Source organism: Microtus pennsylvanicus, chromosome 15 (assembly GCF_037038515.1).
Source record: "Microtus pennsylvanicus isolate mMicPen1 chromosome 15, mMicPen1.hap1, whole genome shotgun sequence".
In the NCBI taxonomy this organism is placed as follows: Eukaryota; Metazoa; Chordata; class Mammalia; order Rodentia; family Cricetidae; genus Microtus; species Microtus pennsylvanicus.
Genome location: NC_134593.1, coordinates 13,399,655 through 13,425,486, shown reverse-complemented (window position 1 = coordinate 13,425,486; position 25,832 = coordinate 13,399,655). Strand labels below are relative to the sequence as shown.

The 25,832-nt window shown below is 48.2% G+C and overlaps 2 protein-coding genes across 6 annotated transcripts in view; one reads left to right on the top strand and one right to left on the bottom strand.

Moving 5' to 3' along the window:
• Positions 1–15,968, top strand: part of Slc7a7 (solute carrier family 7 member 7) — a 50,679-nt gene extending 34,711 nt beyond the window's left edge. For 4 of the 5 annotated variants that reach the window (XM_075948965.1, XM_075948963.1, XM_075948961.1 and 1 more), the window contains exons 3-10: positions 6,976–7,101; positions 8,224–8,368; positions 11,669–11,792; positions 12,031–12,134; positions 12,390–12,486; positions 13,753–13,902; positions 14,949–15,132; positions 15,512–15,968. In XM_075948965.1, the coding sequence (XP_075805080.1) occupies positions 6,976–7,101; positions 8,224–8,368; positions 11,669–11,792; positions 12,031–12,134; positions 12,390–12,486; positions 13,753–13,902; positions 14,949–15,132; positions 15,512–15,615 (1,034 nt within the window). In that variant the 3' untranslated portion in view covers positions 15,616–15,968. Of the gene's footprint in view, positions 1–6,975; positions 7,102–8,223; positions 8,369–11,668; positions 11,793–12,030; positions 12,135–12,389; positions 12,487–13,752; positions 13,903–14,593; positions 15,133–15,511 lie in introns of those variants that run through there. The other variant, XM_075948964.1, reaches the window with a different exon arrangement.
• Positions 15,969–16,703: 735 nt separating this feature from the next.
• Oxa1l (OXA1L mitochondrial inner membrane insertase) lies at positions 16,704–24,708 on the bottom strand. Its single transcript, XM_075948966.1, has 10 exons — positions 24,581–24,708; positions 24,029–24,178; positions 22,254–22,467; positions 18,564–18,707; positions 18,271–18,356; positions 17,951–18,115; positions 17,694–17,798; positions 17,432–17,594; positions 17,134–17,214; positions 16,704–17,053 (listed from the first exon to the last, which is right to left on the bottom strand). The coding sequence occupies exons 1-10, from the start codon at positions 24,641–24,643 to the stop codon at positions 16,929–16,931; spliced, it is 1,296 nt and encodes a 431-aa protein (XP_075805081.1). The 5' UTR covers positions 24,644–24,708; the 3' UTR covers positions 16,704–16,928.
• Positions 24,709–25,832: the final 1,124 nt, after the last annotated feature.

Sequence of the window (25,832 nt, the reverse complement as noted above, 5' to 3'; positions counted from 1 at the left end):
AAGATACTGAGGCCTGCCTAGAGATTTTACTTCTTTTTTTGTTTTCTAACTAGTATAGTGAACAGTTCCGCTGAGTACTCCCAGTTCTCTGCCTGCATGTAGGGAGTTAAGAGATGTGGCCCATATCTTAGAAGGGGTGTGAAGATGCCAGCCTCGTAAGCGTGTCTTCCTACCTTAAGGAGAAGGGTGGCTAACAACACTCTTGGACTCTTTGGTTCCATTTGCAACACTTTTTCTAAAGTGCGCTCTCTCTCTCTCTCTCTCTCTCTCTCTCTCTCTCTCTCTCTCTCTCTCTCTAATTTGAGGCAGGGTCTTACTATGTAGCCTTGACTAGCCTGGAACTCACTATGTAGACTGGACTGGCCTCAAAATCAGAGGTTCACCAGCCTCCGCCTCCCCAGAGGTGGGACTAAAGACCCGCACCACCATGTACAACCAGGTCTGCTATTGTAATTGTGCATGAAAATCAGGGCAGGGGAGAGCGCTTGCTGCTCTTGCAGAGGACCTGGTTTGCACTACAATGAGTGGCTTGCATCTGCCTGTAAGTCAAGCCTCTGGCTTTCCCAGGTCATGCTCTGGTGTGGTGTCCATGCAGACAATGGGGCACTCATACACACACATACATATACATACACACACATATGAAAGTAAGGAAGTAAACACTTTAAAGAAAATAAATGCCTATGGTGAAGGACAAGTCGTGCCGAGGAAAACAGGCCAGGGCAGATGCAGGACCAGAGAGAAGTTCTGGAATTGTGGCATGTGGTACACGTTATCAGATTAGAAAAAGAAACAGTTTGCTTTCCTAATAAAGATTATAAAATTTGTACAAAATGGAAAAAGAAGCATCGACTCCTTGAGCATCCTTTGCTAGACACCACCTCTCTATTACTGAGAGACATGTATCAATGCAAATGCAGAGAGAATGGCAGGATGATCATGGGGGGTTCCAGCCCAGCGTGAACTGTCCTCACTGCCCTGAGACTACTGAGGCTTATCTAAGGCATCATTAACATTTAACTTATAAAGACTTCAGGGTTAATCTCTACAGGATAAGGACTTACAGTGTGTTTGTGGGACTTTAGACTATTTGGAACAAACCTGGGCCTTGATCAGAGCAGCTAAAGGCATTGATCCTTTTTGAGTACAAACTATTTTATGTATACCTGAGTGTATGTATGTGTCACCTGCATGCAGGAACCTGCGGAGCTCAGGACAGTGTGTATGGTCCCCTAGAACTGGAGTTATGGGTGAGACACTGTGTGGGCGCTGGGAACCTGACCTGGGTCTTTGGCAAGAACAGCAAGTGCTCTTAATTGCTACACCCCTCTTTGTTCCTCTTCCAAACAACCGGAACTGGGAATTTCTGGTTTGTTCTAGTGCTGGTTCTGTACCTCAGTGGCAGAGTCAGCCGCCTCCCTGGGATATCTGGGATGTCCTATCCTGGAGTGCCTCTTCAGGTTACAGGAGTAACATCTGGGCAGCAGCTGCTTTCCCCCTGAAGTTAAAGCGGGGCCGGAGAAGCAGCTGGGTCAAGGTTAAAGGTCATTTAAGTCAATCCTTCCATGGACTTGGCTCAGTGCTGGGTGGGGACTGAATTACTCCCAGAGGTAGAAGGTTCAGGCATCCGTCTGGAGGTTAACTTATAGTTAACATCTGTGTTATCCTACCCCTACTTTTCCTCTTGTGTCTCTGACACTGAGGCAGGAGGTTGGGCTTTGTTTCAAGAGCCATGCATTTGGCCGAGCTCTGGGGACTCTGGTCAGCTGTATCTGTTACGGGTGGGGACAAAAAGCCTGCTCAACCACTGAGGCTTGCCTTATTCATTTCCTGTTCTCAGGGCCAGGAGCTCTGGAGGAAGCAGGGAGCTGTGGAAGGGGCAAGCCAGCAGTTCTCAGTGCCTCATTCTCTGTACAGCATCCAGACTGAACCTCCCTCCCCAAGGAGTAGAGCAGGGCATGACGCTCTGTCTGTGGCTGAAACAAAAGCATGGTAGCAGGGAACATGGATGTAACAAGAAGGATGAAGTGAATGGGTGGAGAAGCAATAGGGATCAAAGTATAAACAACCTCTACTTCAGTGGTTTTCAACCTGTGGGTCACGACCCCCATGGCAGGGGTGGGCTGGGGTGTCGAATGACCCTTTCACATGGGTCACACATATCAGATATCCTGCATATTAGGTATTTATATTGCGATCATAACAATAGCACAATTACAGTTATGAAGTAACGATAGAATAGTTTTATGGTTGGGGGTCACCACACAGAAGGAACTGTATTAAAAGGTCTCGTTAGGAAGGTTGTGAACCATTGCTCCACATTCTCATGGCAGGGGTTGCTGTAGGAAAGGGGAGTGAGTTGTCTGTTGCTACTTTTCTGTGCTTATGTCCACAAATGGAACTGAGCCAAGAGCCCTGTGGTGTAGAACTGCAGACACTGTGAACTAGAACGATTCCCTTATATCTATTCCAGTTCCATGCTGTGACCTATAGTTACTCTGCAGCCCAACCAGGAACTTGCTATGTTACCAGAGTTGCTAGGGGAAGACGCTGGGCCCTGGAAACCTTACAGAGCGAGGCTGGACCACCCAAAGTAAGAGTGGAAATGGAGGGAGGAGACAGACTCCATATGGCTGCACTGGGAAGGGAACTAGTGAAGAGGTCCTAATTGAAGGTTTAGGCTTACATAGAGGGTAAGAGGTACACACAGCTAAGTGGTTCCAGTAACAGTGATTTGGTTCATCCTGCCCCCCCATTGTCTTAGCTCTAGTCTCTCTTGCAATGTGGTCTGAGAAGTTATCAGAACTGTGTGAAATCTCTTAGAGCGAGACAAGATTTTCCTCCCGTTGGCACCAGGCTTCAACCTTTTTCTTCTCCCAGCATGAGACTCCTACGGAAATTCCAACTTCTTGGAGACCATTGCTTCAATAGTTGGCTAGCCACGTTGGGAGGGGCAGAAGTTTCACTGTAGAATGTCTTCATCTCTGCCGGGGGGTTCCAGTCCTAGGGGATCCCTCCCACTCTCCCGGTCAGGCATACGGCATATGTGCTGGTGTTTCCTAAGGAAACCCGGTTTGTGTTGTGTTTCTAAGTCAGAGCCGAGCCTGAAGGTAAGGATTAGAGATCACAGGGTGGGGAGACCTGCTCCAGGCAGCTGAGGGTGGAAGTCCAGTGGGGAGGAAGGGCTGGGTGACTGCTGAGGAAGATCAGCCTGTGTCAGGCTGGTGGAGGGCAAGAGACAGGCGCTTCATTCTGTGGGATTACTGAGGAGTCAGTCCACTTGTGCCTTTAATTATTAACTTAGCACTGGGCTGACCTGGAGATGGGTACATGTTTGCTCAGCTTTCTGATAAGGTTCGGTTGCTTGTTGTCATGTCTATTAGGCACGGAGATATGTGTATTTGATAGAGTTGGAAAGCCCCTCAGTAAAATTAGAAAACAATGTAGGCGATTAATAGAACGGAAGCAGAAGGGGGCACCCCCGGAGAGATGGCTCACTGGGCAGAGTGCCTGCTGTTCAAGCAAGGAGACCTGAGTTCAGATCCTCAGCACCTGCTGAAAATGCCAGGTTGCCCAGTAGTTGGGGAAAGGGCAATGCGCTCCTGGTGCAGCGAGAATATCTCCGAAAAGGAGGGCGGAGAGTTGGCAAGCTGGCTCAGTCAGTAAAGGCTCCTGTCACCAAGTAAAAGGAGATAACTGTCTCCCTCAAGTTGTTCTCTGACCTCCATGCGTGCTGTGACATGAAAATAATTATAACAAAACATAAGGCGGAGACAGGATCGTGGAAGACACCCGACATTGGCTTGCATATGTGCCTGCCTTAGTGAGCGCGCACACATGTGCATGCACTCACGTGTGCGTGCGCCCACACCGGTTAGAAGGAGATTGGAATAGAAGATGGCTGATTTTCCCTGCTTCCTAGTGCACTGGCCTCTGGGTTAAAATGAGAATGAAACTAGGGGCTAACAAACAGGAAGTCTGCGGACCCTGAGGGTTTAAGGTTGCTTTCTTTCCTTCTGAGGCGAGGTCTCTGTAGCCCAGGCTGCCTTGAGAGTCACTATGCAATCCAGGCTGGCCTCAAGTTAAAATTTGTAGGTATGTAAACTAACAACACGACTGCTCCATGGTGTGGTCAAGGGGAAGGTTTTCCTTGTAGATGAGGGGCGCGGGGTCCAGAGTAGAGACGGGAAGAAGTAGACCGAACGTGGGCAGAGACTGGACATGGACAGAGCTATCTGAAGAGAGGGATAGCAGGGGATAGGAATAAGAAAACAGTGAAAGAAGCAGGAGAGAGAGAGAGAGAGAGAGAGAGAGAGAGAGAGAGAGAGAGAGAGGAGAGAGCATAGCGAGTATAGTTGGGTTGTAAGAAGTATAGGATGGGGTGGGGAGTAGGGGGAGGGGGAGGGAAAAGGGAGGCGGGGAGGAGGAGGGGAGGAGGTGGAAAATTTTTTTTTAAAGATTTTATTTATTATGTATACAATACAGTGTGCTGCCTCCATGTATGACTGCAGGCCAGAAGAGGGCGCCAGATCTCATTGTAGATGGTTGTGAGCCACCATGTGGTTGCTGGGAATTGAACTCAGGTCCTCTGGAAGGACAGTCAGCGTCCTTAACCTCTGAGCCATCTCTCCAGTCCGAGGCGGAAATTTTTAATAAAAATAAATAAATAAAAGAGCAGTGCAGAAGATGGAAGCCTAAATTGTAAAATTTCAGAGAGACTATTAAAGACTCTATCGAGTCCAAAAAAAAACCCAAACAAACAAAAAAAAAAAACAAAAAAAAAAAAGAAGTAGGACTAGCTGAAGGGAGAGGGAAGCCCATGAACTGGAGGGAATTTAGCGTAGGGGAGAACGTGAGAAGGGTTAGGATACTTGGGTGGACTTTGAAATGTGTGGCAGGTACCTGTGATACTGAGGGAGCCTGGAGGCCTTAGGATGCTGATAAGATCCCACAGGTAGGGGGAAATGACTTCTTTTGGTGGACTGCACTGGCTTCACAAGTGCTCGAGGAATGTTGGCTTTTATCTAACCTCCAGAAATCCCCCTATGGTTCAGGTTGAGCTCATTTCCGGGTATTTGGACTGCTTTTTGCAGGTTTGGGAAGTGATTCTCCTTTGGAACTAATATTAGGCAATCTTCCTGTCTCAGTCTTCTAGGTGCTGAAAGTCTTGAGCCACTGCCCTTGGACTTGGAAAGTTTGTTTTTGTTTGTTTTGTTGTTGTTTTAATTGTGTTGCTGGCTTGGATCATACAAGACCTCTTTCTTACTGGCAAGGCTAGCTTTTCTCTGAGAGCCTTGGTGGGGAGACTTGCCAGTCAGGTACTCCGCGGGGGACTTCCTGTTGCTGAGCTAGAAGAAGCTGTGCAATCTCTGGATTGTTTGCCCTTTCTTCCTTCCGGATCCAGAAGCCCTGGGCTGCCAGCCAGCCTCACAGCGTGCGTGGGCTTCCCTTCTTGAATTTCTTCCAAAGTATTGGATTGTAACTTTTGGGCTAATGAATTTTTCTGAGATCCCTATCTATCTATCTATCTATCTATCTATCTATCTATCTATCTATCTATCTATCTATCTATCTATTTATCGGGTGAAAAGATTTGAGCCTAGGGCTTCATGCATTTCAACACACTATCTACCACAGAGCTGAACCCCCTGCCACTACTCTGAGCGTCTGATGAAAGAGATTGGCTCTTTTTAGGGAAATGTGTATGTTCATATGCCATAACCCTTTGTGAGAGACTGTCATGCCCTGTTACAAACACTTCCTCTGAGGTTGGTCTGTGAACTTCTCTGAGTTCATACGGGTAGAAGGGTAGAAGGGCTTGAGGAACGGCCAGGCAGGAAAAGTGCCCTGCCCTTTTTCTATAGGAACTTGTTTTTGTGGGGGTCAGCCATGATAATCTAAGTCTGGGCAGGTCACACAAAGGAACTTCTCTACTTCCAACCATTATCACCTGGGACTCTGGCCACAGATAAATTTAAGAGGCCTGAGTCTCAGTAGTTTACCCTGAAGCAATACCTGGTAGCAGGAAAGAACCACAAGCTGAGATAATGCAACCCCCACCCAAGGGACCCCCACCCAAGGGCAGACCATTCAAAGGAAACACCTGACATTCCAACCGCTGTAGATAAGATCACCTGCCAGCGCACCTCACCAGGACACCCCTAGAGAAATGTCAGCCAGTCAGGGGTCCTGAACCTCAAAGACCCCTCACCCCCACTTTACTACTATAAAAACCCAATTCTAATTGAGCTCGGGGCTCTCTGGATATTCCAATACGTTGGACATGCGGAGAGACCGAGTTTGCAAACTTGATTAAAATAAAGGCTCTTTGCTTTTACATAAGGGACTTGGTCTCCTTTGTTGGCTTTTGTGGGGACCCCATGGATTTGGGCATGACATTTTTAGCTGCAAGAATTTTACCAAGCACAAAACAAATAGTGGGGTCGGTGGGCAGGGGACAGGAAGTTTGGTCTTCATCCTAGTCCTTGGACGTGCCCGCTGACCTGCTGGCCGAGACACTGAATAAGTTACAGCAGGATTTGTCAGCGTTAACAGCAACAGCATAGAGCCAGGATGTTGGGTATTAGACCTGTGTGTGTGTGTGTATGTGTGTGTGTGTACACGTGTGTATAGAAAGGAGAGACTGACTTTAAAGAGCCTAGGACCAGAATACATCGCTGATCTGTACAACTCCCAGGTGCCTCCCTCATCTGTGGCCAGGAATTTTGCCACCTTGCTCTGTGACTCCAGTTTGAGATACTAGGGTTTGGGAGTGTCGCTGTGGAAGAGGAGGTGTTCACCAAATGCCTTGCAGTGATGACACTGAGGTTAATGGGGGCGAACAGGCACAGCCCAGATACACAGCTGACTTCTTGATGGGTTCATCTTGACGTCTAGTGCTGGAAAAGTTGCTTTGGAGTTTGAGGCCCTCCAGGTGGGAAGGGTAGGTCACCATCAGTATTCTTTTTCTTTCAGGTCTCTTAACCTTCATTAACTGTGCCTATGTCAAGTGGGGAACCCTGGTCCAAGACATTTTCACCTATGCTAAAGTGTTGGCGCTGATTGCGGTTATCATTGCAGGCATTGTTACACTTGGCCAGGGTAAGGAAAACAATCCCAACTAGCAACTAGTTTTTATTTAAACATTTCCTTTTTTTTTTCTTTTTTCTTTGGAGTGTTGGGGATCAAACCCAGAGTTTTGGGCCATGCTGGGCAAGCCGTAGATCTCAGATCTACAACTTTGGCCTTACTTGAACATTAGGAGCTGATCACTTGCCTTATTTAAGTCTCCAAATACCGTGTTTGGTAGGCACTATTATTATTCCTTTTATATAGGTGAGGAAACAGGCCCCAGAATGACCTGTCTTATACCGGGCAGAATGAGGTGGCAATCAGAGGAGCAGGAGTTAAAGATCACCCTCAGCTAGATAGATAATTTGAGGCCAGCCTGAGACACAGAAGACCCCATTCAAAATAAAAACAAAAAACTGGGTGCTTTATTATTCCAGCAGTCAGAGGTAGAGTGGATCTCCGAGTTTGAGGCCCACACCAGCCAGGATACACGGTGAGACCCTATTTTAAAACAAAACAACAAAGCCCCCAGACAGATCACCCAGACGATCTTCCTCAAGTCCCTAATGGTAAATTAGAAGACTTGAAACGTGTGCTCCACAGATTGACTCCAAAGCTGGTCCTTCAGCTTCTACTCTGCTGCCCCCCACAGGAAACTGACCTTGGCAAGGAGGCTGCTTGCCCCGCCCCGGGGATTGGCTTTTACAGCTTGCTGGGCCCAGTGCTATTGCTCTGCCATTTCTGCCCTCGGAAGTGAGCGGTCAGAAATGCAGTCCTTGTGCTCACCCTACCTGGTTTCCAGGTATGAAGCCTCCTACAACTCCACTGACCTGGGCATCCTGAGCCCTGTCTGGCCTCTTCCCGCATTGTCCCTGTCTAGGGTTAGAAAGTGGCAGCCCACAGTGTAGAGCAGAACCCCCCATGCTAGCCCCTCTCAGCTCTGTGGTAGTTTCTTAGCCTGGACTCACCGGAGTTCTTCCTGTGAGACCACAGCAGTGGTTCTCTGCCCGGCAGCTGTCTGCTGATGGCTCTTCTGTTGCCGCCCCTCGGGGTCCCCTGGCAGGGCACGTTACCTGCCGATATCACCACATGCCTTCTCCCCTGCGCAGGATTGGCCATTAACTCTTGTCTTGCATTGTCCTCACCTTCCAGGAACCACGAGTCACTTCGAGAATTCCTTCGAGGGTTCATCGTTTGCAATGGGTGACATCGCCCTGGCGCTCTACTCAGCTTTGTTCTCCTACTCGGGCTGGGACACCCTTAACTATGTCACCGAAGAGATCAGGAATCCTGAGCGGTAGGTACCTTACCATCACCCTTCCGGACCAGGGAGCCATGGCTGACTGAGCTTCTCTAAGCTGGCCTTCATGCCTTCTCCACTCTGGGATTCATTTCATCAGCCTGATTTTAACCGAGTCAAGACCTAGAGATGTTCCTGTCCATGATTGTAGTAGCTAGGCTAAGATGTGCGCTTGCCCGCCTATGCTTTGTAATCTTTTTGGAAAACGTTTGTACATTGATTGATTTCTACATTAAATAAAGCAGGTTATATTCATGCTTCTATCTGCTTTGAAGGACCCAAGGTCCTTGCCAAGCTATTCAGAAGGCTGAAGCAAGAGGATTACTTTTGCCCTCAAATTTGTAAACTGATTTGAGCAACATTGTGAGAATAGTGTTGCAATGCCTTATCTGTCTTCAGACCTCCACTCTGCTTTATCCCTACGCAGCAGCTAACTTCAGGTCATAGACTTCCTTCTTCCGCCTCCCTCCTGAGCCTTTCTCTTTGCCCCATTTCACACTGCCAGGGTGGAATCGTTCCAGCCATTCACCGGATTGCCCCGGCGGTGTTGCTCCGCATTGCCTCAGAGTGGTGCACAATAGAGAGCCCTGGACCGGGAGCCTCAGGTCTTGGAATTGGTGTTCCCTTTCTTCCCTTTATTAGTTAGAGGTCCAACAGCTGCCCTTCCTTTTTGCAGTCATGTACTTGCTGTTCCATGTTCTTTCTTTGTTTTGTTTTGAGATAAGCTCTCACAGCGTGGTCCTGGCTGGCCTAGAACTCACTATGTAGATAGTCCACCCTGGCCTCAAACTCATAGAGATTTGGTTGCTTCTGCCTCCCAAGTGCAGATCAAAGGTGTGCACCACCACGCTGGCCCTTCCAGTTTTCTTTACCAAGACTCCTTTGTTTTTTTTCTTTCTGTGACAGCATCTTACTATGTATGTAGTCCAGGTTGGCCTCAAATTTGTAACCTTCCTGCCCATGCCCAGCTTGCCTGGTACTCTCTTTGTGTATGTGTCTGCTGTGTGTGCACACATGCTTGTGGAAACCACATGGGCGTTATTCCTCGGGTACTGTCTTCTTAAAAAATATATTTATTCTCGTATGTATCTGTGTGTCTGAGTGCTTGGGTATGCACCACATTGGTGGAGGAGCATCCAGAGGTCAGAAGAGGCCAGAGTTATGGACAGTCGTGAACCACACCATGAGCATTCACAGGACAAACCCCCCCCCCCCCCACACACACAGGGTTTCTCTGTAGCTTTGAAGCCTGTCCTGGGACTCACTCTGTAGACCAGGCTGGCCTCAAACTCACAGAGATCCGCCTGTCTCTGACTCCCGAGTGCTGGGATTAAAGGCGTGCGCCACCACCAACCAGCAGAACACGTGTTCTTAACTTCTGAACCATTTCTCCAGGCCCCCACCTTTCTTTGTTTCCTTTGGAGATTGGCTCTTTCACTTGCTTGGAGCTTGCTAATGAGGCTAGGCTGGCTGGCCATGGGACCCCAGAAGTTCCTCCTGTCCCCATCTCCTTAATTCTGGGGTTACAAGTGCACACTATCCTCCACAGAACACCCAGCATTTGCCTGTAGGCTCAGTTCAAACTCAGGCTTTCCTTGCAAGGCAAGCACCTTCATTGACTGAGCCATTTCCTTAGCCCTTGCCTTCTTCTTTAATACAAAATGAAGGGGTTGAATTATAGAATTTCCATGGCCTTTCCTGACTCTAAAATATTATGATCCTAGAAACTAAAACATGCCAGGAAACAATTTCCCTAAATTATAACAGTTCCTGTACCAATCAACTTTTGACTTTGACAAACAAAAAGCCTTTCTGGTACACATTTGCTGGCTATGGAGGAGCAGGGCTACTAGATCCAAGTGGAGACTAGGGAGTGGTGCTTCCACCTACTGGCCAGAAGCTGAATGGCTGGATTATTTGCAATCTTGCCTCATGGAGGTTTGTAACCCCCGCTACTCTGGAGGCTGAGGCAGGAGCATCACAAGTTCAAAGGTCAGGTATAGAGTGAATTCAAGGCCTCTCTGGGAAACTTAACTGAGATCCTGTCAAAAACAACAAAAGAGGGCTTGGGTTGTAGCTCACGTAGAGTATTTGTTAGCATGTGTCCTTGAGCCTAGATTCAATTCCCACTATCAGAAACCAGATGCAGCCCAGGTTTGTTCGGTCTCATTGTCAACGGCATTTGTATAGACAGTGATCTTTTGGCACTCTGGAGGGGTCTTTGTGTCTTTTTCTTGGCTGTCAGTTAGGATGGTACCTAGTGTTCTCTGAAATGACATCCTGGTTTGGATGCACACACTGGTCTTTCTGCTGAAGATGTGAGATTCCACAGTCTGCCTCTTGCTTCTTCTATCTCTCAGTTTGAAGACACACTTCCCAGTGCTCAGAGACTGAATCCTGACCCTGGCCACTTGGTCATAGAAACAGACCACGGCCACCTTCCTGTTGTTATACTGGGACATGGGGCAGCTCTGGGTCAATTCTGCCTTTCATTGTTGTCTTTTTGGTGGCACTGGAGCTTGAGCCCAGGACCTCAGGCATGCCAGACAAGTTCTTTGCCAGCAAGCTCTACCCTTAGCCCTTTTATGTGAAGAGTTGTGTATGGGTGTTTTTCTGTATACATGGGTGCACAGCATGTACACCCAGTGCCTCAGAGGCCAGAAGAGGGGTTCAGCTCTTCTGGAATTGGAGTTACAGAAGATTGTGGGCTGCCATATGGGTGCTAGGAATTGAACCCAGGTCTTCTGCAAGAGCAACAAATGCTCTTAACCACTGAGTCATCTCAGGCTTGTTTTATTTTGAGACAGTCTCTCTAAACTGTCCACACAGGTCTTCGACTTGGGATCCCCCTACCTCAGCCTCCAGAGCAGTTGGGATTACAAATAACACTGCATGCAATGTCACTCTTTCCTGCATAACTTTTCTACGGGAGTATTTCTTCCCCCTACTACTTTTTAGTTTCTATTTTTTTTTTTCCTGAGACAGGGTTTTGCTGTAGCTTTGGTGCCTGTCTTGGAACTAGCTCTTGTAGACCAGGCTGGTTGAGAAATCACAGAGATCTGCCTGCCTCTGCCTCCTGAGTGCTGGGATTAAAGGCGTGGGCCACCACCACCTGGCTCCTTTTTAGTTTTTAAGAGTTCAGCGCTTACGCCAATACTTCAGGCAACCTCAAAAGCAAAGGAACTGGGGAGCACAGACATCTGCATTCCTGGAGAGAACGGCGTGGCAGAGTCTGTGGACTGAGAGGTGGGGATAAAACGGTAGGACTGACGTATCATTTTGTTTGCTTGGCTGTAGGAACCTGCCCCTCTCCATTGGCATTTCCATGCCCATCGTCACCATCATCTACCTCTTGACCAACGTGGCCTATTACAGTGTGCTCGACATGAAGGACATCCTGGCGAGTGAAGCTGTTGCTGTGGTAAAGGATTTTCACTAGCATGATGAGGGTGTGTTGCGGGCTTCTGGAATATTCCAGCTTCAGTCCTGGAAAGGGAGTAGACAGCCTGATAGGGGTACATTTAGGGTAGCGGGCTTGCAAGGCCTGCTGCCTTCACTGTGGCGAGCACTGGGCTCCTGATGGCGGATTTGGACATGTGCCTGTGCAGGATTTCCATCCCCTTTAGGATCTGCTAATAACTTCTATTCCTTTCTTTTAGACCTTTGCGGATCGGATTTTTGGAATATTCAACTGGACAATTCCAGTGGCAGTTGCATTATCCTGCTTTGGTGGCCTCAATGCTTCCATTGTGGCTGCTTCTAGGTAGGACTGTCATTTTTTGCGGGTATCAGGAAAAGTTTTGACGGAGACAGTCAAACATTAGTCAAACTGGGATTTCAGTGGCCAGTGTTCCCCAGTCCCTTTCTTCTTGTTACTATTAGCAGCTTCCACTTCTAAGCTGTGAACTGAACTCCTTTTGAAGGGATTGTATTGCAGAGGGAGGCTGAGGGGACAGGTGACCCAGGCTGCCCTATGTGTCCCACGGTTTGGTCACCCTCTCTTATTTTACCTCAACAGGCTTTTATTTGTGGGCTCAAGAGAAGGCCACCTCCCTGATGCCATCTGTATGATTCATGTTGAGCGGTTCACACCAGTGCCTTCTCTACTCTTCAATGTGAGTGATCTTGGGGATGACACTGAGAGCCGGATTGCGGGAAGACGTGGTTGTACTAGACTTAGCTACTCTAGGTTCTTGAAGCCAGAAAGGGGGTTCTGGCCTAAAAAGTATTGATGCATTGTGCCAATCACTGATGAAGTTCCTAGCCTCAAAACTGTGAGAGGTGCTAACTCCTATAGTCTAAGGTAAGGAGTAAGGCACGCAGACACTCTAACGATTAATTGCTATGACGGTCTGTGATGCACCCTTTAAGGGAAGAACGGTCACTTCCAGGAGGGCAGAAGTTGGCTAAGAAAAAATTTGTGGAGAAGGGCATTTTAAGATGGAGTATGATGGTCAGGGTTGCCGAGATGGGCTTTAGGTAAGGGAGGAAGCATCTCAAAGTCCTGCAATAAAGCTTTGTGGAATTTTGTCATAGAACTAGGCATGTTAGTTGGGGACATTACAGGGAGGGTTTGCCCAAGACTTCTGTGGACTTTGAACTGTTAGAGTTAACTCGGCGAAGGTGTGATGAATACACTAAAATTTTAGATGAGAGGCAAGTGTCTCCCCGTCCTCCACCCCAACAGGGTTTCTCTGCCTAAGTTCTTTTTTCTTATAATTTATTTAGTTTTATTTTTATGTGCATTGGTGTAAAGGCATCAGATTCCCTGGAACTGGAGTTACAGTTTTGAGCTGCCATGTGGGTGCTGGGAATTGAACCCGGGTCCTCTGGAAGAGCAGCCAGTGCTCCTAACCTCTGAGCCATCTTTCCAGCCCTGTCTAACAGTTCTTACTGCCCTGGAACTCACTCTGTAGACCAGACTGGTTTTGGACTCACAGAGTGAGCCAGTCTGCCTCTGCCTCCTGAGAGCTAGGATTAAAGGCGTGTGCCACCACCCCCCCCCCTCTCTCTCTCTCTCTGTCACACACACACACACACACACGTACACACACACACACCCTACTTCAGACAGGGTTTCTTTGTGTAGCCCTGGCTGCCCTGGAACTCCAGTAGTCTAGACTGGCCTTGAATTCACAGAGACTCACCTGCCTCTACCTCCCTAGTGTTGGGATTAAAGACCACCACCACCTGACTAAAGGCAAGCTTCTTTTAATAGAGGAGGAATTAAGTACCAAGAGTGCTGCAGGGTTTGGAGCAGAAGGCAAAGATGGAGACTGTGAAGATGTGGCCTGGGATGGGCCTGGGAGGGGTTGAGCGTGGTAGAAAGCACCTAGAACAACCAGGGCCTGAGAGGAACTGACTTGGACTTGTATCAACAGGGCATCTTGGCACTGGTCTACTTGTGTGTGGAGGACATTTTCCAGCTCATTAACTACTACAGCTTCAGCTACTGGTTCTTTGTGGGGCTTTCCATCGTGGGTCAGCTTTATCTACGCTGGAAGGAACCTGACCGGCCTCGCCCTCTCAAGGTAATCCATTTCCCTTACCCCACCTTTGTTCCATTTAGTGCAGCTAGAACTGCTGCTGCATGCATCTTACAAGAGTTTATTGTACATCAGGCATAGCGGCATGTATCTGCAATGAAAAAATCATGGGTTAAGCTGGAGAGGTGGCTCAGAGGTTAAGAGTACTTGATGCTTTTGCAAAGTACCTGGGTTTGATTCCCACCACCCTTATGGCAACTCACAATTGTCTGTAATTATAGTTCTAGGGGATCCTCTGTGGGTACTAGGCACACATATGTGCAGGCAAAACACTCAGACACATAAAATGAAAATAAATAAATTGTTAAAAAAACTAACAACAGGGGCTGGAGAGATGGCTCAGTGGTTAAGAGCACTGATTCTTGAAGAGGATTCAGGTTTCCCGGTACCCACATGAAGGCTCACAAATGTAACTCCAGTTTCAATGGATCTAATATCTTCTCATTTCCTCTGGTACCAGACATGTATGTGGTGCACAGACATACATGCAACAAAATACCTATAGGAACTAAAGAAACAAAAAACTCAATGTCTCTAGGAAAGAACAAAACCCAAAACCCACAAGGGTTGGGGAGCTAGGCATTGGTAGCATGTAAAGGCCGGTGAGCCAACAACCCCACAAACAACCTAGCAATGATTGGGTATCCAGCTCAGTGGTGTATCCTGTTTTGCACAGGCCTTGGGTTGGATCTTGAGCAGTCTCACTCCACTGCCCTAAAATAACCAACAAACAACGGTAGGAATTGGTATGCCTGCAAGCAGACGACAGAAAGGAGGCGGAGTAATTATGTCCGGCAAGTGCTATACCACTGTGTTCTACCTTCAGCCCTTCAGTGTTTTCATCTTCAGGGGATTAGGATTATCTAGGCTGTCAGCAATTCCGAGCTGGGTGTAGCAACCTCTGCCTACAATCCTAGCATTCATGCTGAGGCAGGGTCATGGGTTTAAGGCTAGGTTGGGCCACAAAGGGAGACCACCTCCAAACAACCAAGAGCATGCCGAGCTAACTCCCGGTTGTTCTCTGTCCCTAGCTCAGCCTTTTCTTCCCCATTGTCTTCTGCCTATGCACCATCTTCCTGGTGGCCGTCCCACTTTACAGTGACACCATCAACTCCCTTATCGGCATCGCCATTGCTCTCTCAGGCTTGCCCTTCTACTTCCTCATCGTCAGGGTCCCCGAGCACAAGCGACCTCTCTGCCTTCGCAGGATCGTAGGTAAGTCTGGATCTCCCAGTTGCTCAGCTACCTCAATAGACTGGTTTTGTTTGTTTGCCATTTCCTGCAAACCTAAGCTCCCAAGTCCCCCTTACCACAACTGGTATCTTTTTTTTTTTTTTTCCAAGACAGGGTTTCTCTGTAGCTTTGGAGCCTGTCCTGGAACTAGCTCCTGTAGACCAGGCTGGCCTCGAACTCAGAGACTCACCTGCCTCTGCCTCCCGAGTGCTGGGATTAAAAGGCATGCACCACCACCGCCCGCTGTGGTACCTGTTTCTAACCATATGGCTTAGCTTGTTTCAGGCCCAGCCCCCTTTGGTGCCGCAGAACTCAGCCCCCTGAACCTGTTTCTAGTTTTAACTCAGATTTCTCTTTGTAGCCTCCACCACACGGTACCTCCAGATCCTCTGCATGTCAGTTGCTACAGAACTGGATTTGGAAGATGGAGAGATGCCCAAACAACAAGGTCGCAAGTCTAAGTAGAGCTTGGAATTCTGAGATGTGGACAAATGGGTGCTTCTTACGTCCCACTGGCCAGAACCTCTTTGGAGGTACTCCATCCAGGAGCCCAGTCTCGGCAGCTTCAACTTTGAACTTGCTTTTGAGGGATGAAAAATAATTTATTTGTTTTGGTATGTGTTGTTTCAGACTTCATAAAGGGATAATGCAGACTGTGGCAGGAAGCAGGCCACTTCTGGGGCCTGGTTCTGGAAGTGCCTGGGTGTGTCTACCCACTCCTTTCCTTCACAGGGACCAACAAAGCTCCAAACTTGTCTCCTTTAGAGGGACACAAAACTGTCAGAGTTGCAAAACAATAAAAAGGTTATGTTCCTACAGTCTGAGTGACTTTCTTTACTTAGTGACTCTGGGTACTTAGCAGTTTAAAGACAGACTCGGAAAGTAAATGAGTCAACTTCTCCCTCAGGAGCCAGCCGCCCAAAGGTTATAAAGCCAATTTTTATAAAAACATGTGAACTGCCGCACTACAATGTTGTAAATGTAAAAAGCGAGTGCATAAGAACTTCCCCTTTTCCTGTGTGCTGCGTGTGCAGAAGCCGGAAGACACTAGGTGTCCTGTCTGTCACTCTCCACCCTATTCCCCAGAGACAGGGTCTCTCACTGAACCTGGCGCTAGCCCAAGTAATCCTCCTGTCTCCACACCCCACAGAACTGGGATTAGAGATGTGAGAACAGGGCCACGCCCAGCTTTTCACATGGGTACTGGGGATTTGAACTCTCACCTGCTGAGTCATTCCCCCTTCATTCTTCCAAATCACCACTCAGAATCCCAACACATCTACTTCTTAAAAAAACTGTTTAGGTAATCTTGGGGGGTAGGTCAGGAAACACGGCTGAGGGCTGGAGATGTAGGGTCAGTCCCCAGTACAAGAGACCGACCACCACACAGTCTTGCCTATCATCTCTACAGTGCAAACGCAGATGCAGACGGACAACGTGGGAGGCAGGTCTGAGCTTTGAAGCTCAGGTTAAAACCCAAAGCTCCTTCCCAAGAGCAAGGGTGAGTGAGGTTCTGCAGCACCATTCCCTTTCCGTATTTAACAAACAAGAAGCCCAGACAAGACAGATGTTTACTAACGCTGGATGAGAAGGTGCTTCCTTTCTAGTGCTCTTTTATACACAGGAGGAAGTCTCTTCAGTCTGTGGTACAAACAATTTTTAAAACGGACACTTCCAAATCATGGAGTTCCCAAGTTTGGGGTGAGGGCACAGCATCAAGTCTGTGTGCAGGAGTCCGTGAAGATGCGGTTCTTGTCAGAATGAGCACAGGACAGCAATCAGCCGAGAGTGTCCTTCCAAGGCTTTGACTTGGGCTTGCTGCTGCTGCTGTCGGGGGTGTTGGGAGGGTGACTCGGATCACGCTGTAGCAGAGGGTTGTGGGTGAAAGTCTGTCGTAAGGGACCTGGGAGAAGAGAGAACAAATCTCAGTCAATAGAGAGAAAGAAGAAATGGAAGAGACTCGGGCCTGAAGGGCTTCCTCACCTCTGGCAGCCAGGTCCAGGTGTTTCTGCATTCGCTGTTCACGCTCTCGGAGCTGATGTGCCAGTTCAGCGTTCTTCCAGCCTGTGTGAGGAGAGTTCTCTCATTTTCAGGCTACTTTCTCCTGGTCCTGACCGCCCATCCCCTTCCTTTTTGAGAAAAGTCTCAAGTTCCATAGCCCAGGCTGGTCTTGACCCACTATGGAGCCTCGGGTGGCTAGGCAGTGCAATCCTGCTGCGGCTCCCTTGCTGGGATTACAGGTTTCCTCACCACACCACACTGCCCGCCCGCTACCCCTTACCTGTTTTGAAGCTCTTCAAGAAGCCTTCCCGAGGAGGCAATTGGTCAGGGTCGTGTACGACACGCTGGGGGATTTTAAGCACTGTGCGCACAGCTGGAATCCGGAGGCAGGCCACTTGGCACAGGGAGAACACGTTGGAGGACAGCCAGTACATGAACACTGCCTGCGTGAGCGAAGAGAAGACGCTCAGAGCTCTGTCGAGTCACCTTGTTCAGAGGCACTAGGCGGAAGGACTTGGAAGCAGCACAAAGCCGTTACCTACCGAGGGGAAGTGGATGGTCACGGGCAAGACCACTAGTGGCATCACTCTGATAATATTCCTCATGAACTGGAGGTCAGAGCTCTGCATGCCCGTCTCTGCACCTAGCTGCCCGAAACGGGTTGAGGAAAAGAACAGTGAATTCCAATCTCTCACCCGTCAACTCTACTCTTCCAGGGAATGGAAGGTACATTCTGCATGGCACTTTATCCCTTCTCCCTGTGACTGGCAGGTCTCACACTTGGCTAGCCCCAGCTTACCTCAAGGACACCCCACATTGTAGCAGTGACTACCAGTGGCAAGACGTAGATGGGATCAGATACCGTGAGATCTTGGAACCACCAGAGCCCACCTGTCTGTAGGCTGGGCACAGGCAGGTTGGCCATCTCTCTCAAGGCAATAAAGAAGGAGATGAAGATGGGGGCCTGTTACAGAGGATAAACAGTCAACACATCTAATGGGTACATTTTCAGAACCCCATTACTAAAAGCCACGCACATCACCATCCCCTGCTTTTCTGGGGATCTTGGGACATGGGAAGCAGGACAGAGCTTACTGGGTTCAGGATGGATAAGCTCACCTGAGTGAGAGGCAGGATGAGCGGTCTGAAGAGTTTAATATCATGCTTTTTCTGATAGCGTGTCATCTCTATGGTGGTCCTGTAAACTGCGCGGGGAGGGAAATGAGTCACTGGGTTAAGAGTGACATCGGTGAAGGTGAACAACTTCATCTTGGGCCCATGACCTTTCCAAGGAAAGGCTAAACCTTTAGCTTTACCAGAACCGCCCAACTGCAGCACCTGCCCCTCTCCCACAGCAGAATGTCTCTTGTCAAATGTGCTTCTCTCCCACACTTGCCCAGGAGCCGACTCACACTCTGCCTGGTCTCCTGCCAACTTGGCCTCTTTGATTCGGGTGGAAAACTTCTGTATCACTGGCATGTGGTTGTGGATCTTGGCTGCTTCTCGCTGGCCCTTCACAATCAGTGGAAAAATGAGGCAGCGGGCAACGACCGTACCTGGAAAAGACAACATGGGCTTGGAGCGAAATGAAAAGCTGCTGCAGCCAGAAGAATGAAGGTTTCAGGTCCTCACTCTAAGTCTTATTCCAGTCTTTTCCATACTGTGGCTGTCACCCAAGGGGCCCAGAAGTAAGGACAGGGCACACCCAGCTCTTCAAGGCTCAGGCTGCTGCCATAGAATACAAGTTCAGCATAACTTCTCTAAGCAGACGAGCAGGGATTTTTTTGTTTCTACTGTCTGCCAGCAAGCAAACTTTCCTTTTGTATTTCAATAGGCTCCAACCTTTCTATCATCAGTGGAGACCCTTTCCTCAACTGTTCACTCAGATGAAAATACACAAACGAAGTCACCCTTGATAAAGGGAGAACATCTACCTTACCTTTACCCTGCTCAGCACCTCTCCAGAACTGAGTCTTAGAATGAAGTATGATTTTATTTTCTGAGACAGGGTCTTGGTGTATACGAGCTGGCCCTGAACTCATGAGCCTTCTCTCTCAGGCTCCCTAGTGCTATAAGCACAGCTATTTGCCATCATACCCAGGTTAGAACAAAGCTGGCCAGTCACTTTTACAAGTCCCTAAAGTAGTAACCCACCACATTCTGGTGGCTTAACCTTTTCTCTCTCCTTACACACACTCCTGACTACTGGCCATGCCAAAAAATACTTAGTTTACGCTATCTGTGGCCTGGGCTAAGAAGGAAGCAAGGACACAAGATGGAATACCATCCATGAAGAAGGGTGAAGTTAGGCAAGTGTAGTTAGAAAACAGGAAATTAGCGGGAGAGGACAGGAAAGATTGCGACAAAAGCCAAAGCTCTAGTGTGTCAAATGCAGGAAGGTTTATGATAAGATGATTCAGTAATGCCATCACTAGCAGTACACTGAGGTGATCTTAGCTGAGGGTCAAAGACTAGAAAGAAGTGGGTCCACTGGGTCCCTCAAAGAACACACAGTCATGCTAAAGCTGTTTATATACTTAGCATAAACGGAAGGGACTGAACCCAAGGACGGCGGGTGTGCTTCTAATCTCAGCACCAGAGGCCAAGAGTATCAAGAGTGTGAAATCTTATTGTCCCACACAGTAAGACCTTACTTCAAAAAAAACCAAGGGGGTGGGCTGGAGAGAATGCTCAGTGGTTAAGAGTGATTGCTGTTTTTGCAGAGGACCTGAATTGTACTGAATCCCAGTACCCATGTGAGGTAGTTCACAACTGCCTCTAACCCCAGTTCCATGGGATCCAATACCCATTTGGCTTCTGCAGGTAAGTGTACAGACTCACAGGCAAATGCATGCATGCACACACATTCATGAGTTTTTTTTAATATTAAATTTAGTGCATGCATGATAACATTAACTCTTTTTTTTTTTGTTTTGTTTTGTTTTTTGAGACAGTGTTTCTTTATAGCTTTGGAGACTGTCCTGGAACTAGCTCTTGTAGACCAGGCTGCCTGCCTCTGCCCCTCGAGTGCTGGGATTAAAGGCATGCGCCACCAATGCCCAGCTTAAAATTAATCTTAAAAAAACAAACAAACAAAAAACCCTGGGCTGGACAGATGGCTCAGAGGTTAAGAGCACTGACTGCTCTTCCAGAGGTCCTGAGTTCAATTCCCAGCAACCACATGGTGGCTCACAGCCATCTATAATGAGATCTGGTGCCCTCTTCTGGCAATGCAAGCATACATGGAAGGAGTGTTGTATACATAATAAATAAATAAACCTTAAAAAAAAAAACAAACCCAAAACCCTCAAAAACCAAGGGCTTGAGAATTTGGCTCAGTGGTAGAGCACTTGCCTCAGAGCTGCAAGCTGGCTGCATCCGGGCCTTGCACACACATGGTGCACAGGCATGCATTCAGACAAACACTCATACATACAGAAAACAAAAATAAAGTAAAAACAAAAGATTCATTTTTATTTAATGTGTATGGGTGTTTTGCCTGTCTGTATATAAGCTCATGAAGGACAAAAAGGCATCAGATCCCCTAGAGCTGGACTCAGACAGCTGTGAGCCACCATGTGGGTGCTGGAAATAGAACCTGGGTTCTTTGCAAAAGCAGCTGTGCTCGGGGGCTGGAGAGATGGCTCAGCGGTTAAGAGCATTGCCTGCTCTTCCAAAGGTTCTGAGTTCAATTCCCAGCAACCACATGGTGGCTCACAACCACCTATAATGAGATCTGGTGCCTCTTCTGGTGTATATATGTTAACAGAACATTGTATGCATAATTAAAAAAAAAAGCAGCTGTGCTCTTAACCACTGAGTCATCTCCAGCACCCCCTTTTCCCTGGGTTTCTATTACCTTTGCTAGCTTGGAACTTGTTATATAGTTCAGGCTGGCCTCAAACTTACAGAGATCCTCCAGTCTTTGCCCCCCTCCTCCAGGGAATAATGGTGTATACCACCACATCTAGCTCAAGGTTGTTGAAAACTCTTTTTCCCAAGACAGGGTTTCTCTGTATAACAGTCCTAGCTGTTCTGGAACTTGCTTGGTAGACCAGGCTGGTCTCAAACTCACAGAGATCCACCTGCCTCTGCTGGGATTAAAAGCATGTGCCACCACCACCTGGCTTTTAAAAATCCCTTTAAAGGCTAAATTTAATGAAGCTCAGGCATGGCGGCTTGAATAAAAATGGCCTCCAAAGTTCACATATATGAATGCTTACTTATTGGATGTGGCACTATTTGAATGGCATGAGGAGGTGTGGCCTTGTAGGAGTAGGTGTGGCCTTGTAGGAAGTGTGTCACTGAGGGTGGGCTTTCAGGTTTCAAAAACTGACTTCTCTCTCTTGTCTGCCTATAGATTAGGATGTAGCTCTCAGCTCTTTCTCCAGCACCACGCCTGTCTTCATGAGGACATGTTCCCCACCATGGTGACAAAGGACTAAGCCTCTGAAACTGTAAACAAGTCCCCAGTTAGGTGCTTCCCTTTATTAAGAGTTGCTGTGACCACGGTGTCTCTGCACAGCACTAGAACAGCGACTCAGGTCTGAGCTAGCCTTGAACTCTTTATTTAACGAAGGACGTCTGCAACCCATCGACCTCCCAAGCACTGGGGTCAGATGAATGCTAAAACAGAGTCTTACTATGTAGCCCGGGCGAGTTTTGTGTACGGCAGGCAAGTGCTCTATAACTGAGCTACAGTTCTACACGTAACCTAGCTTTTGATGATAAAAAGTCCTACTGGTCTCCCCAGGAAGAAACAGGACGAAAACACAGTTTCAGCTTTTTTAAGAGCAATGGGAACAGTTTTCTAATTTGGGAGTGTAAGTACCTGACCCAACCTTCTTTCTGCTAAGTCAGGGTAGCTTCATTACTTTTAATATATATGGTTCCCTACTCCAACTCCCGGGTCACATTCAAATAGCTGTATGTTCTGAATCATACACGACACCTGGTTTTCCAATGCTCTTTAGGAAGTAAAGGTTGAATTATCTGCTTTTCTGACCTTTCACTGTCTGCACCTGTTTCTAATCCACTGACTGAACTGCTATTGTTGAGGTTCTGCCCCCATTCCCTCTGCCCTCCTCAGGATGCACTCTTACACGTGGCGATGGCCCCCCACCAAGGCAGGCCCAGGTCAACATGCATAAATTCCAAGAGGTTCTGGATGAGCCCCACAGGGGTGTAAGACCCGAGTCCCAGCTCAGCGAAGCTCTGCTCTGCAGCGCACTGGGCTACATCTGCAGCTCCTCCAGAAGCCACCTCAGGTACCGCAGGAGGGGTGGGGGTAGCAGGAACCACAGGGGGTGCCTGGACCTGTGAGAAAGGAGACCAAGAATCATCATAAGCAGGATGCACAAGAGGCAAGGTTCCCTTATACGAACCAGTTCTGGGTTACATTTTCTTGCTTTGACTTCTTGCTCTTCCAGATGCCCAAGGAGGTCTATACATTCCTGCTTTTACCACTAGTATAAGAACTAGAGTGTCTCAGGGTTTCCCCCAGGGGAGGCAGGGAGATTGCTTTTCATGTCCCGCTGCCCAGACTTTGGTCTTTGGAGCACCACGGTCACCATCCTTTTTATATTCTGAAACTACAGCGCTTGGGATTCTTTTCTGTTGTTTTGTGCTGGGCACCGAATCCAGGGCCTCACCCACATCTGACAAGTACACAGACCACCCAGTTAGTCCGCAGCCCACAGCTCCTCTTTTAAGTCAACTCAATTTTTTTTTCAATTTCTTTTTTTGGGACGGTGGGGGTGAGTTTTGGAGGCAGGATCTTGATTGCTCTGCAGCTCAGGCTGGCCCTGTGCATGCTAACCAAGAGCTCTATTATAGAGTTTATCCCCAAGAGATGGCTCAAGGGTTAAGAGCTCTGGTGGAGGATCCAGTTTCAGCTCCCAGCACCCTTGTAGCAGGCAGCACACAACCACCTGTAACTTCAGCTTCAGGGTCTCTATTGCTCTCTTCGGGGTGTCCATGGTCACCCAAGATCACATGGACACAGTCACACACATACACATACAATAAAATCAATCTTTAAAAAAATCAACAAACTTACTTAGTCTTCTAAGAAACAGTATTCACAGAAGCACAAATATTAGTATGTAAATACACATCCCCATAATCACAGTTCACATTATTGGCTTGCCACCACTCTGGTAATCAGTGTCTTGGATATAACACAAAATTTAAATTAATTTAGTATTATTGTGCATGCATGATGTGGGTAGGCACGCACGCCATGGCATGTGTGGAAGTCAGAGAACAACTTTGTGGAGCCAGTTTTCGCTTTTCTCCTTTACTTTTTTTTCCTTTTTTTCCAGACAGGGTTACTCTGTAGTTTTGGAGTCTGTGCTGGAACTACCTCTTGTGGACCAGGGTGGCCTTGAACTCAGAGATCTGCCTGCCTCTGCCTCCCGAGTGCTGGGATTAAAGGCAAGCGCCACCACTGCTTGGTTACTTTTTTTTTTTTTTAAAGACAGGGTCTCACTATGCAGCCCTGGCTTGCTTTGAACTCAGAGATCTGTCTGCCTTTGCCTCCCAAGTGCTGGGATTCCAGGGACTCTATCACAACTGGCTCCACCTTTACTGGGGTTCCAGGATTGGCACTCAAGTTCCCAGAGTTGCAAGGCAAGTGCACATGCACTGCTTGGCCATCTCACCAACCCCACAAATTTCTCACGTACTTTCAAAAGTTTCCCCGCCGAATTACTGAGACTCTATTTCTATTCCAAACGGAGAGGCTAATATTATTAGGAACCGTGCGGAGTGTGAAAAAGAACTCTGCTACACATTCCCTCTCTCAAAATGACAAAAACACAGAACAAAAGAAACTGGCCAAGAAGCTGCGCTCCTGGCAAACGTGGGGACTTCTTACCTGGGCTTCTGCAAAGAAGGTGGCAGAAGTACTGATGCAGCGAGGACTTAGGGCTGTGAGAAGAGCAGAGTGTGGCCGCCCACTACCCAGGCGGACTGCGACGAGGAGCTCGGTGGCCAGCGGTTTCAGGGACCCTGCGACGCTGTGGAACTGACCGTGTGAAAGGAGAAGGGAACCCCTTGAGTCCCAGCGACCCCGCTGTCCCGCAGACAGTCTGCTGCAGCAGTCGGGGCACTGCAACTCTGCTCGCGCAGTCTGCAGGCCCAGAAGGCGTGCACCGGAGCATGCAGGATGCAGCCCGGGACCCGGTCTCCCGCATCCCGTTCCTGAAGCCAGGCGACGGGGCTCAGAGGTCAGGGATCAGGGTCGAAGGCAGCTCCCAGACAGCTAAGAGAAACCGGGCCACCAACCCCTGGACGTAACCCTGCTGCGTCCTCACGCGACCCGAGGTCACGACACGCAGGTTACAGTGACCGGGTCAGCGTCTCCTCATGACCTCAGCTCGGGTGACAGGGACAAGGCAGCATGCCGGCTGTATAGACGCAACCTTACCGAACGCTGGGGCCGTAGGAGGCGCAGAAGCTGCCGGCGGCCGCATACTAAACTCATCGCCATTTTGCGGGTTAGAGAGCTTACTTTCGCGCATGCGCACTTAGAACTTCGACGCTACGGGAGCGGCCATTTTGGAAATGGGCAGGAAGTCTGCCATGACGTCTCAGCGGCGAGGGAGAATGAAGCTAAGGCGGTCATGTTTGAAGTGGTTAAGAAGCCTCAATAGGGGACGTCGGCAACAAGATCGCGAAGAGATTAAAGCGTAGAGTCGAGGTGGTGACCTCTGTTTAGTGGCAGTGTAAACATGGAATAGTTCCCATGTTGCCCTTTATAAATTTTATAAACCGTAATTGTCCCCTGATTTCTTGGGTTAAAAATAACCTTCACGCTTGCAATGGTCCCAGCCATTTGGGAGGTAGAGGCAGGAGTATGGCCAGGAATTTGAGGTCAATTTGAGTTACCTAGTGTGTTTAAGGCCAGCCTAGACTACAAGAGAGAGACTCTGTCACCAAAAGAAAGCAAAGAAGCAAAATCGCCGACCAGAAATAACCACACAAACAGGCAAACCCGAGAAGTCAAAACAGAACAATAGCCGTCATATCTGTGCTTGGCATGGGTTTTTTCTCTTGTTCATTGACAATGGATTCTTAATGAAAGATAATACTGTAATTACAGGTCCAATTAAATTCAAAGGTAGCCTGGAATCTGACAGAACTGTAGGGAAGGCAGCTTCTAGGAAGTTGAATATGATGTCATTGATCTGCTGCTTCGAGCTTGTTATCAACTATTTGTAGACTATTTGTATTCGTTGTGTATTTCTTGAAACTGAAAGCCTCCCTAAGTGTAAGGCGAAGCAAGCTGGGCAATGGCATCTCACGCCTGTGGTCCCTGCCCTGAGGAGGAAGCTGACAGTGGTCGGAGATGATGAGTTCAAGGCCAGCCTGGGTTAAGAATAGAGAGCTTGTCTAAAAGAAAAAGATATGTAATGTGAAAAATAAATTACTGCTGAGAAAGGTGGGGTTGATCATGTCGAGTTCTCCACACGCTACCAGACAGGAACTGCTAATTCTCTGGGGGAATAAAGACTTCTTTAACCTTTAGCTGATAGGTTTTTTACACACACACACACACACACACAGACACACACACACACACACATTTTCTGAGGCCAAAAACAGGCATAGGATTTCTCTGAGCTGGAGTTAGAGATGTTTGTTATATGAGTTCTAAGATCTGAACTCTCATCCTCACC

Bases quoted from the DNA above. Each gene is read 5' to 3' on its own strand.
- Oxa1l (XM_075948966.1), bottom strand. From the start codon at position 24,643: ATGGCGATGAGTTTAGTATGCGGCCGCCGGCAGCTTCTGCGCCTCCTA. The intron at 24,179-24,580 runs GTAAGGTTGCGT...TCACACGGTCAG, and splicing joins TCCTACGGCCCCAGCGTTCG to TTCCACAGCGTCGCAGGGTC. The intron at 17,054-17,133 runs GTGAGGAAGCCC...CTCTTCTCCCAG, and splicing joins CCTGGACCTGGCTGCCAGAG to GTCCCTTACGACAGACTTTC.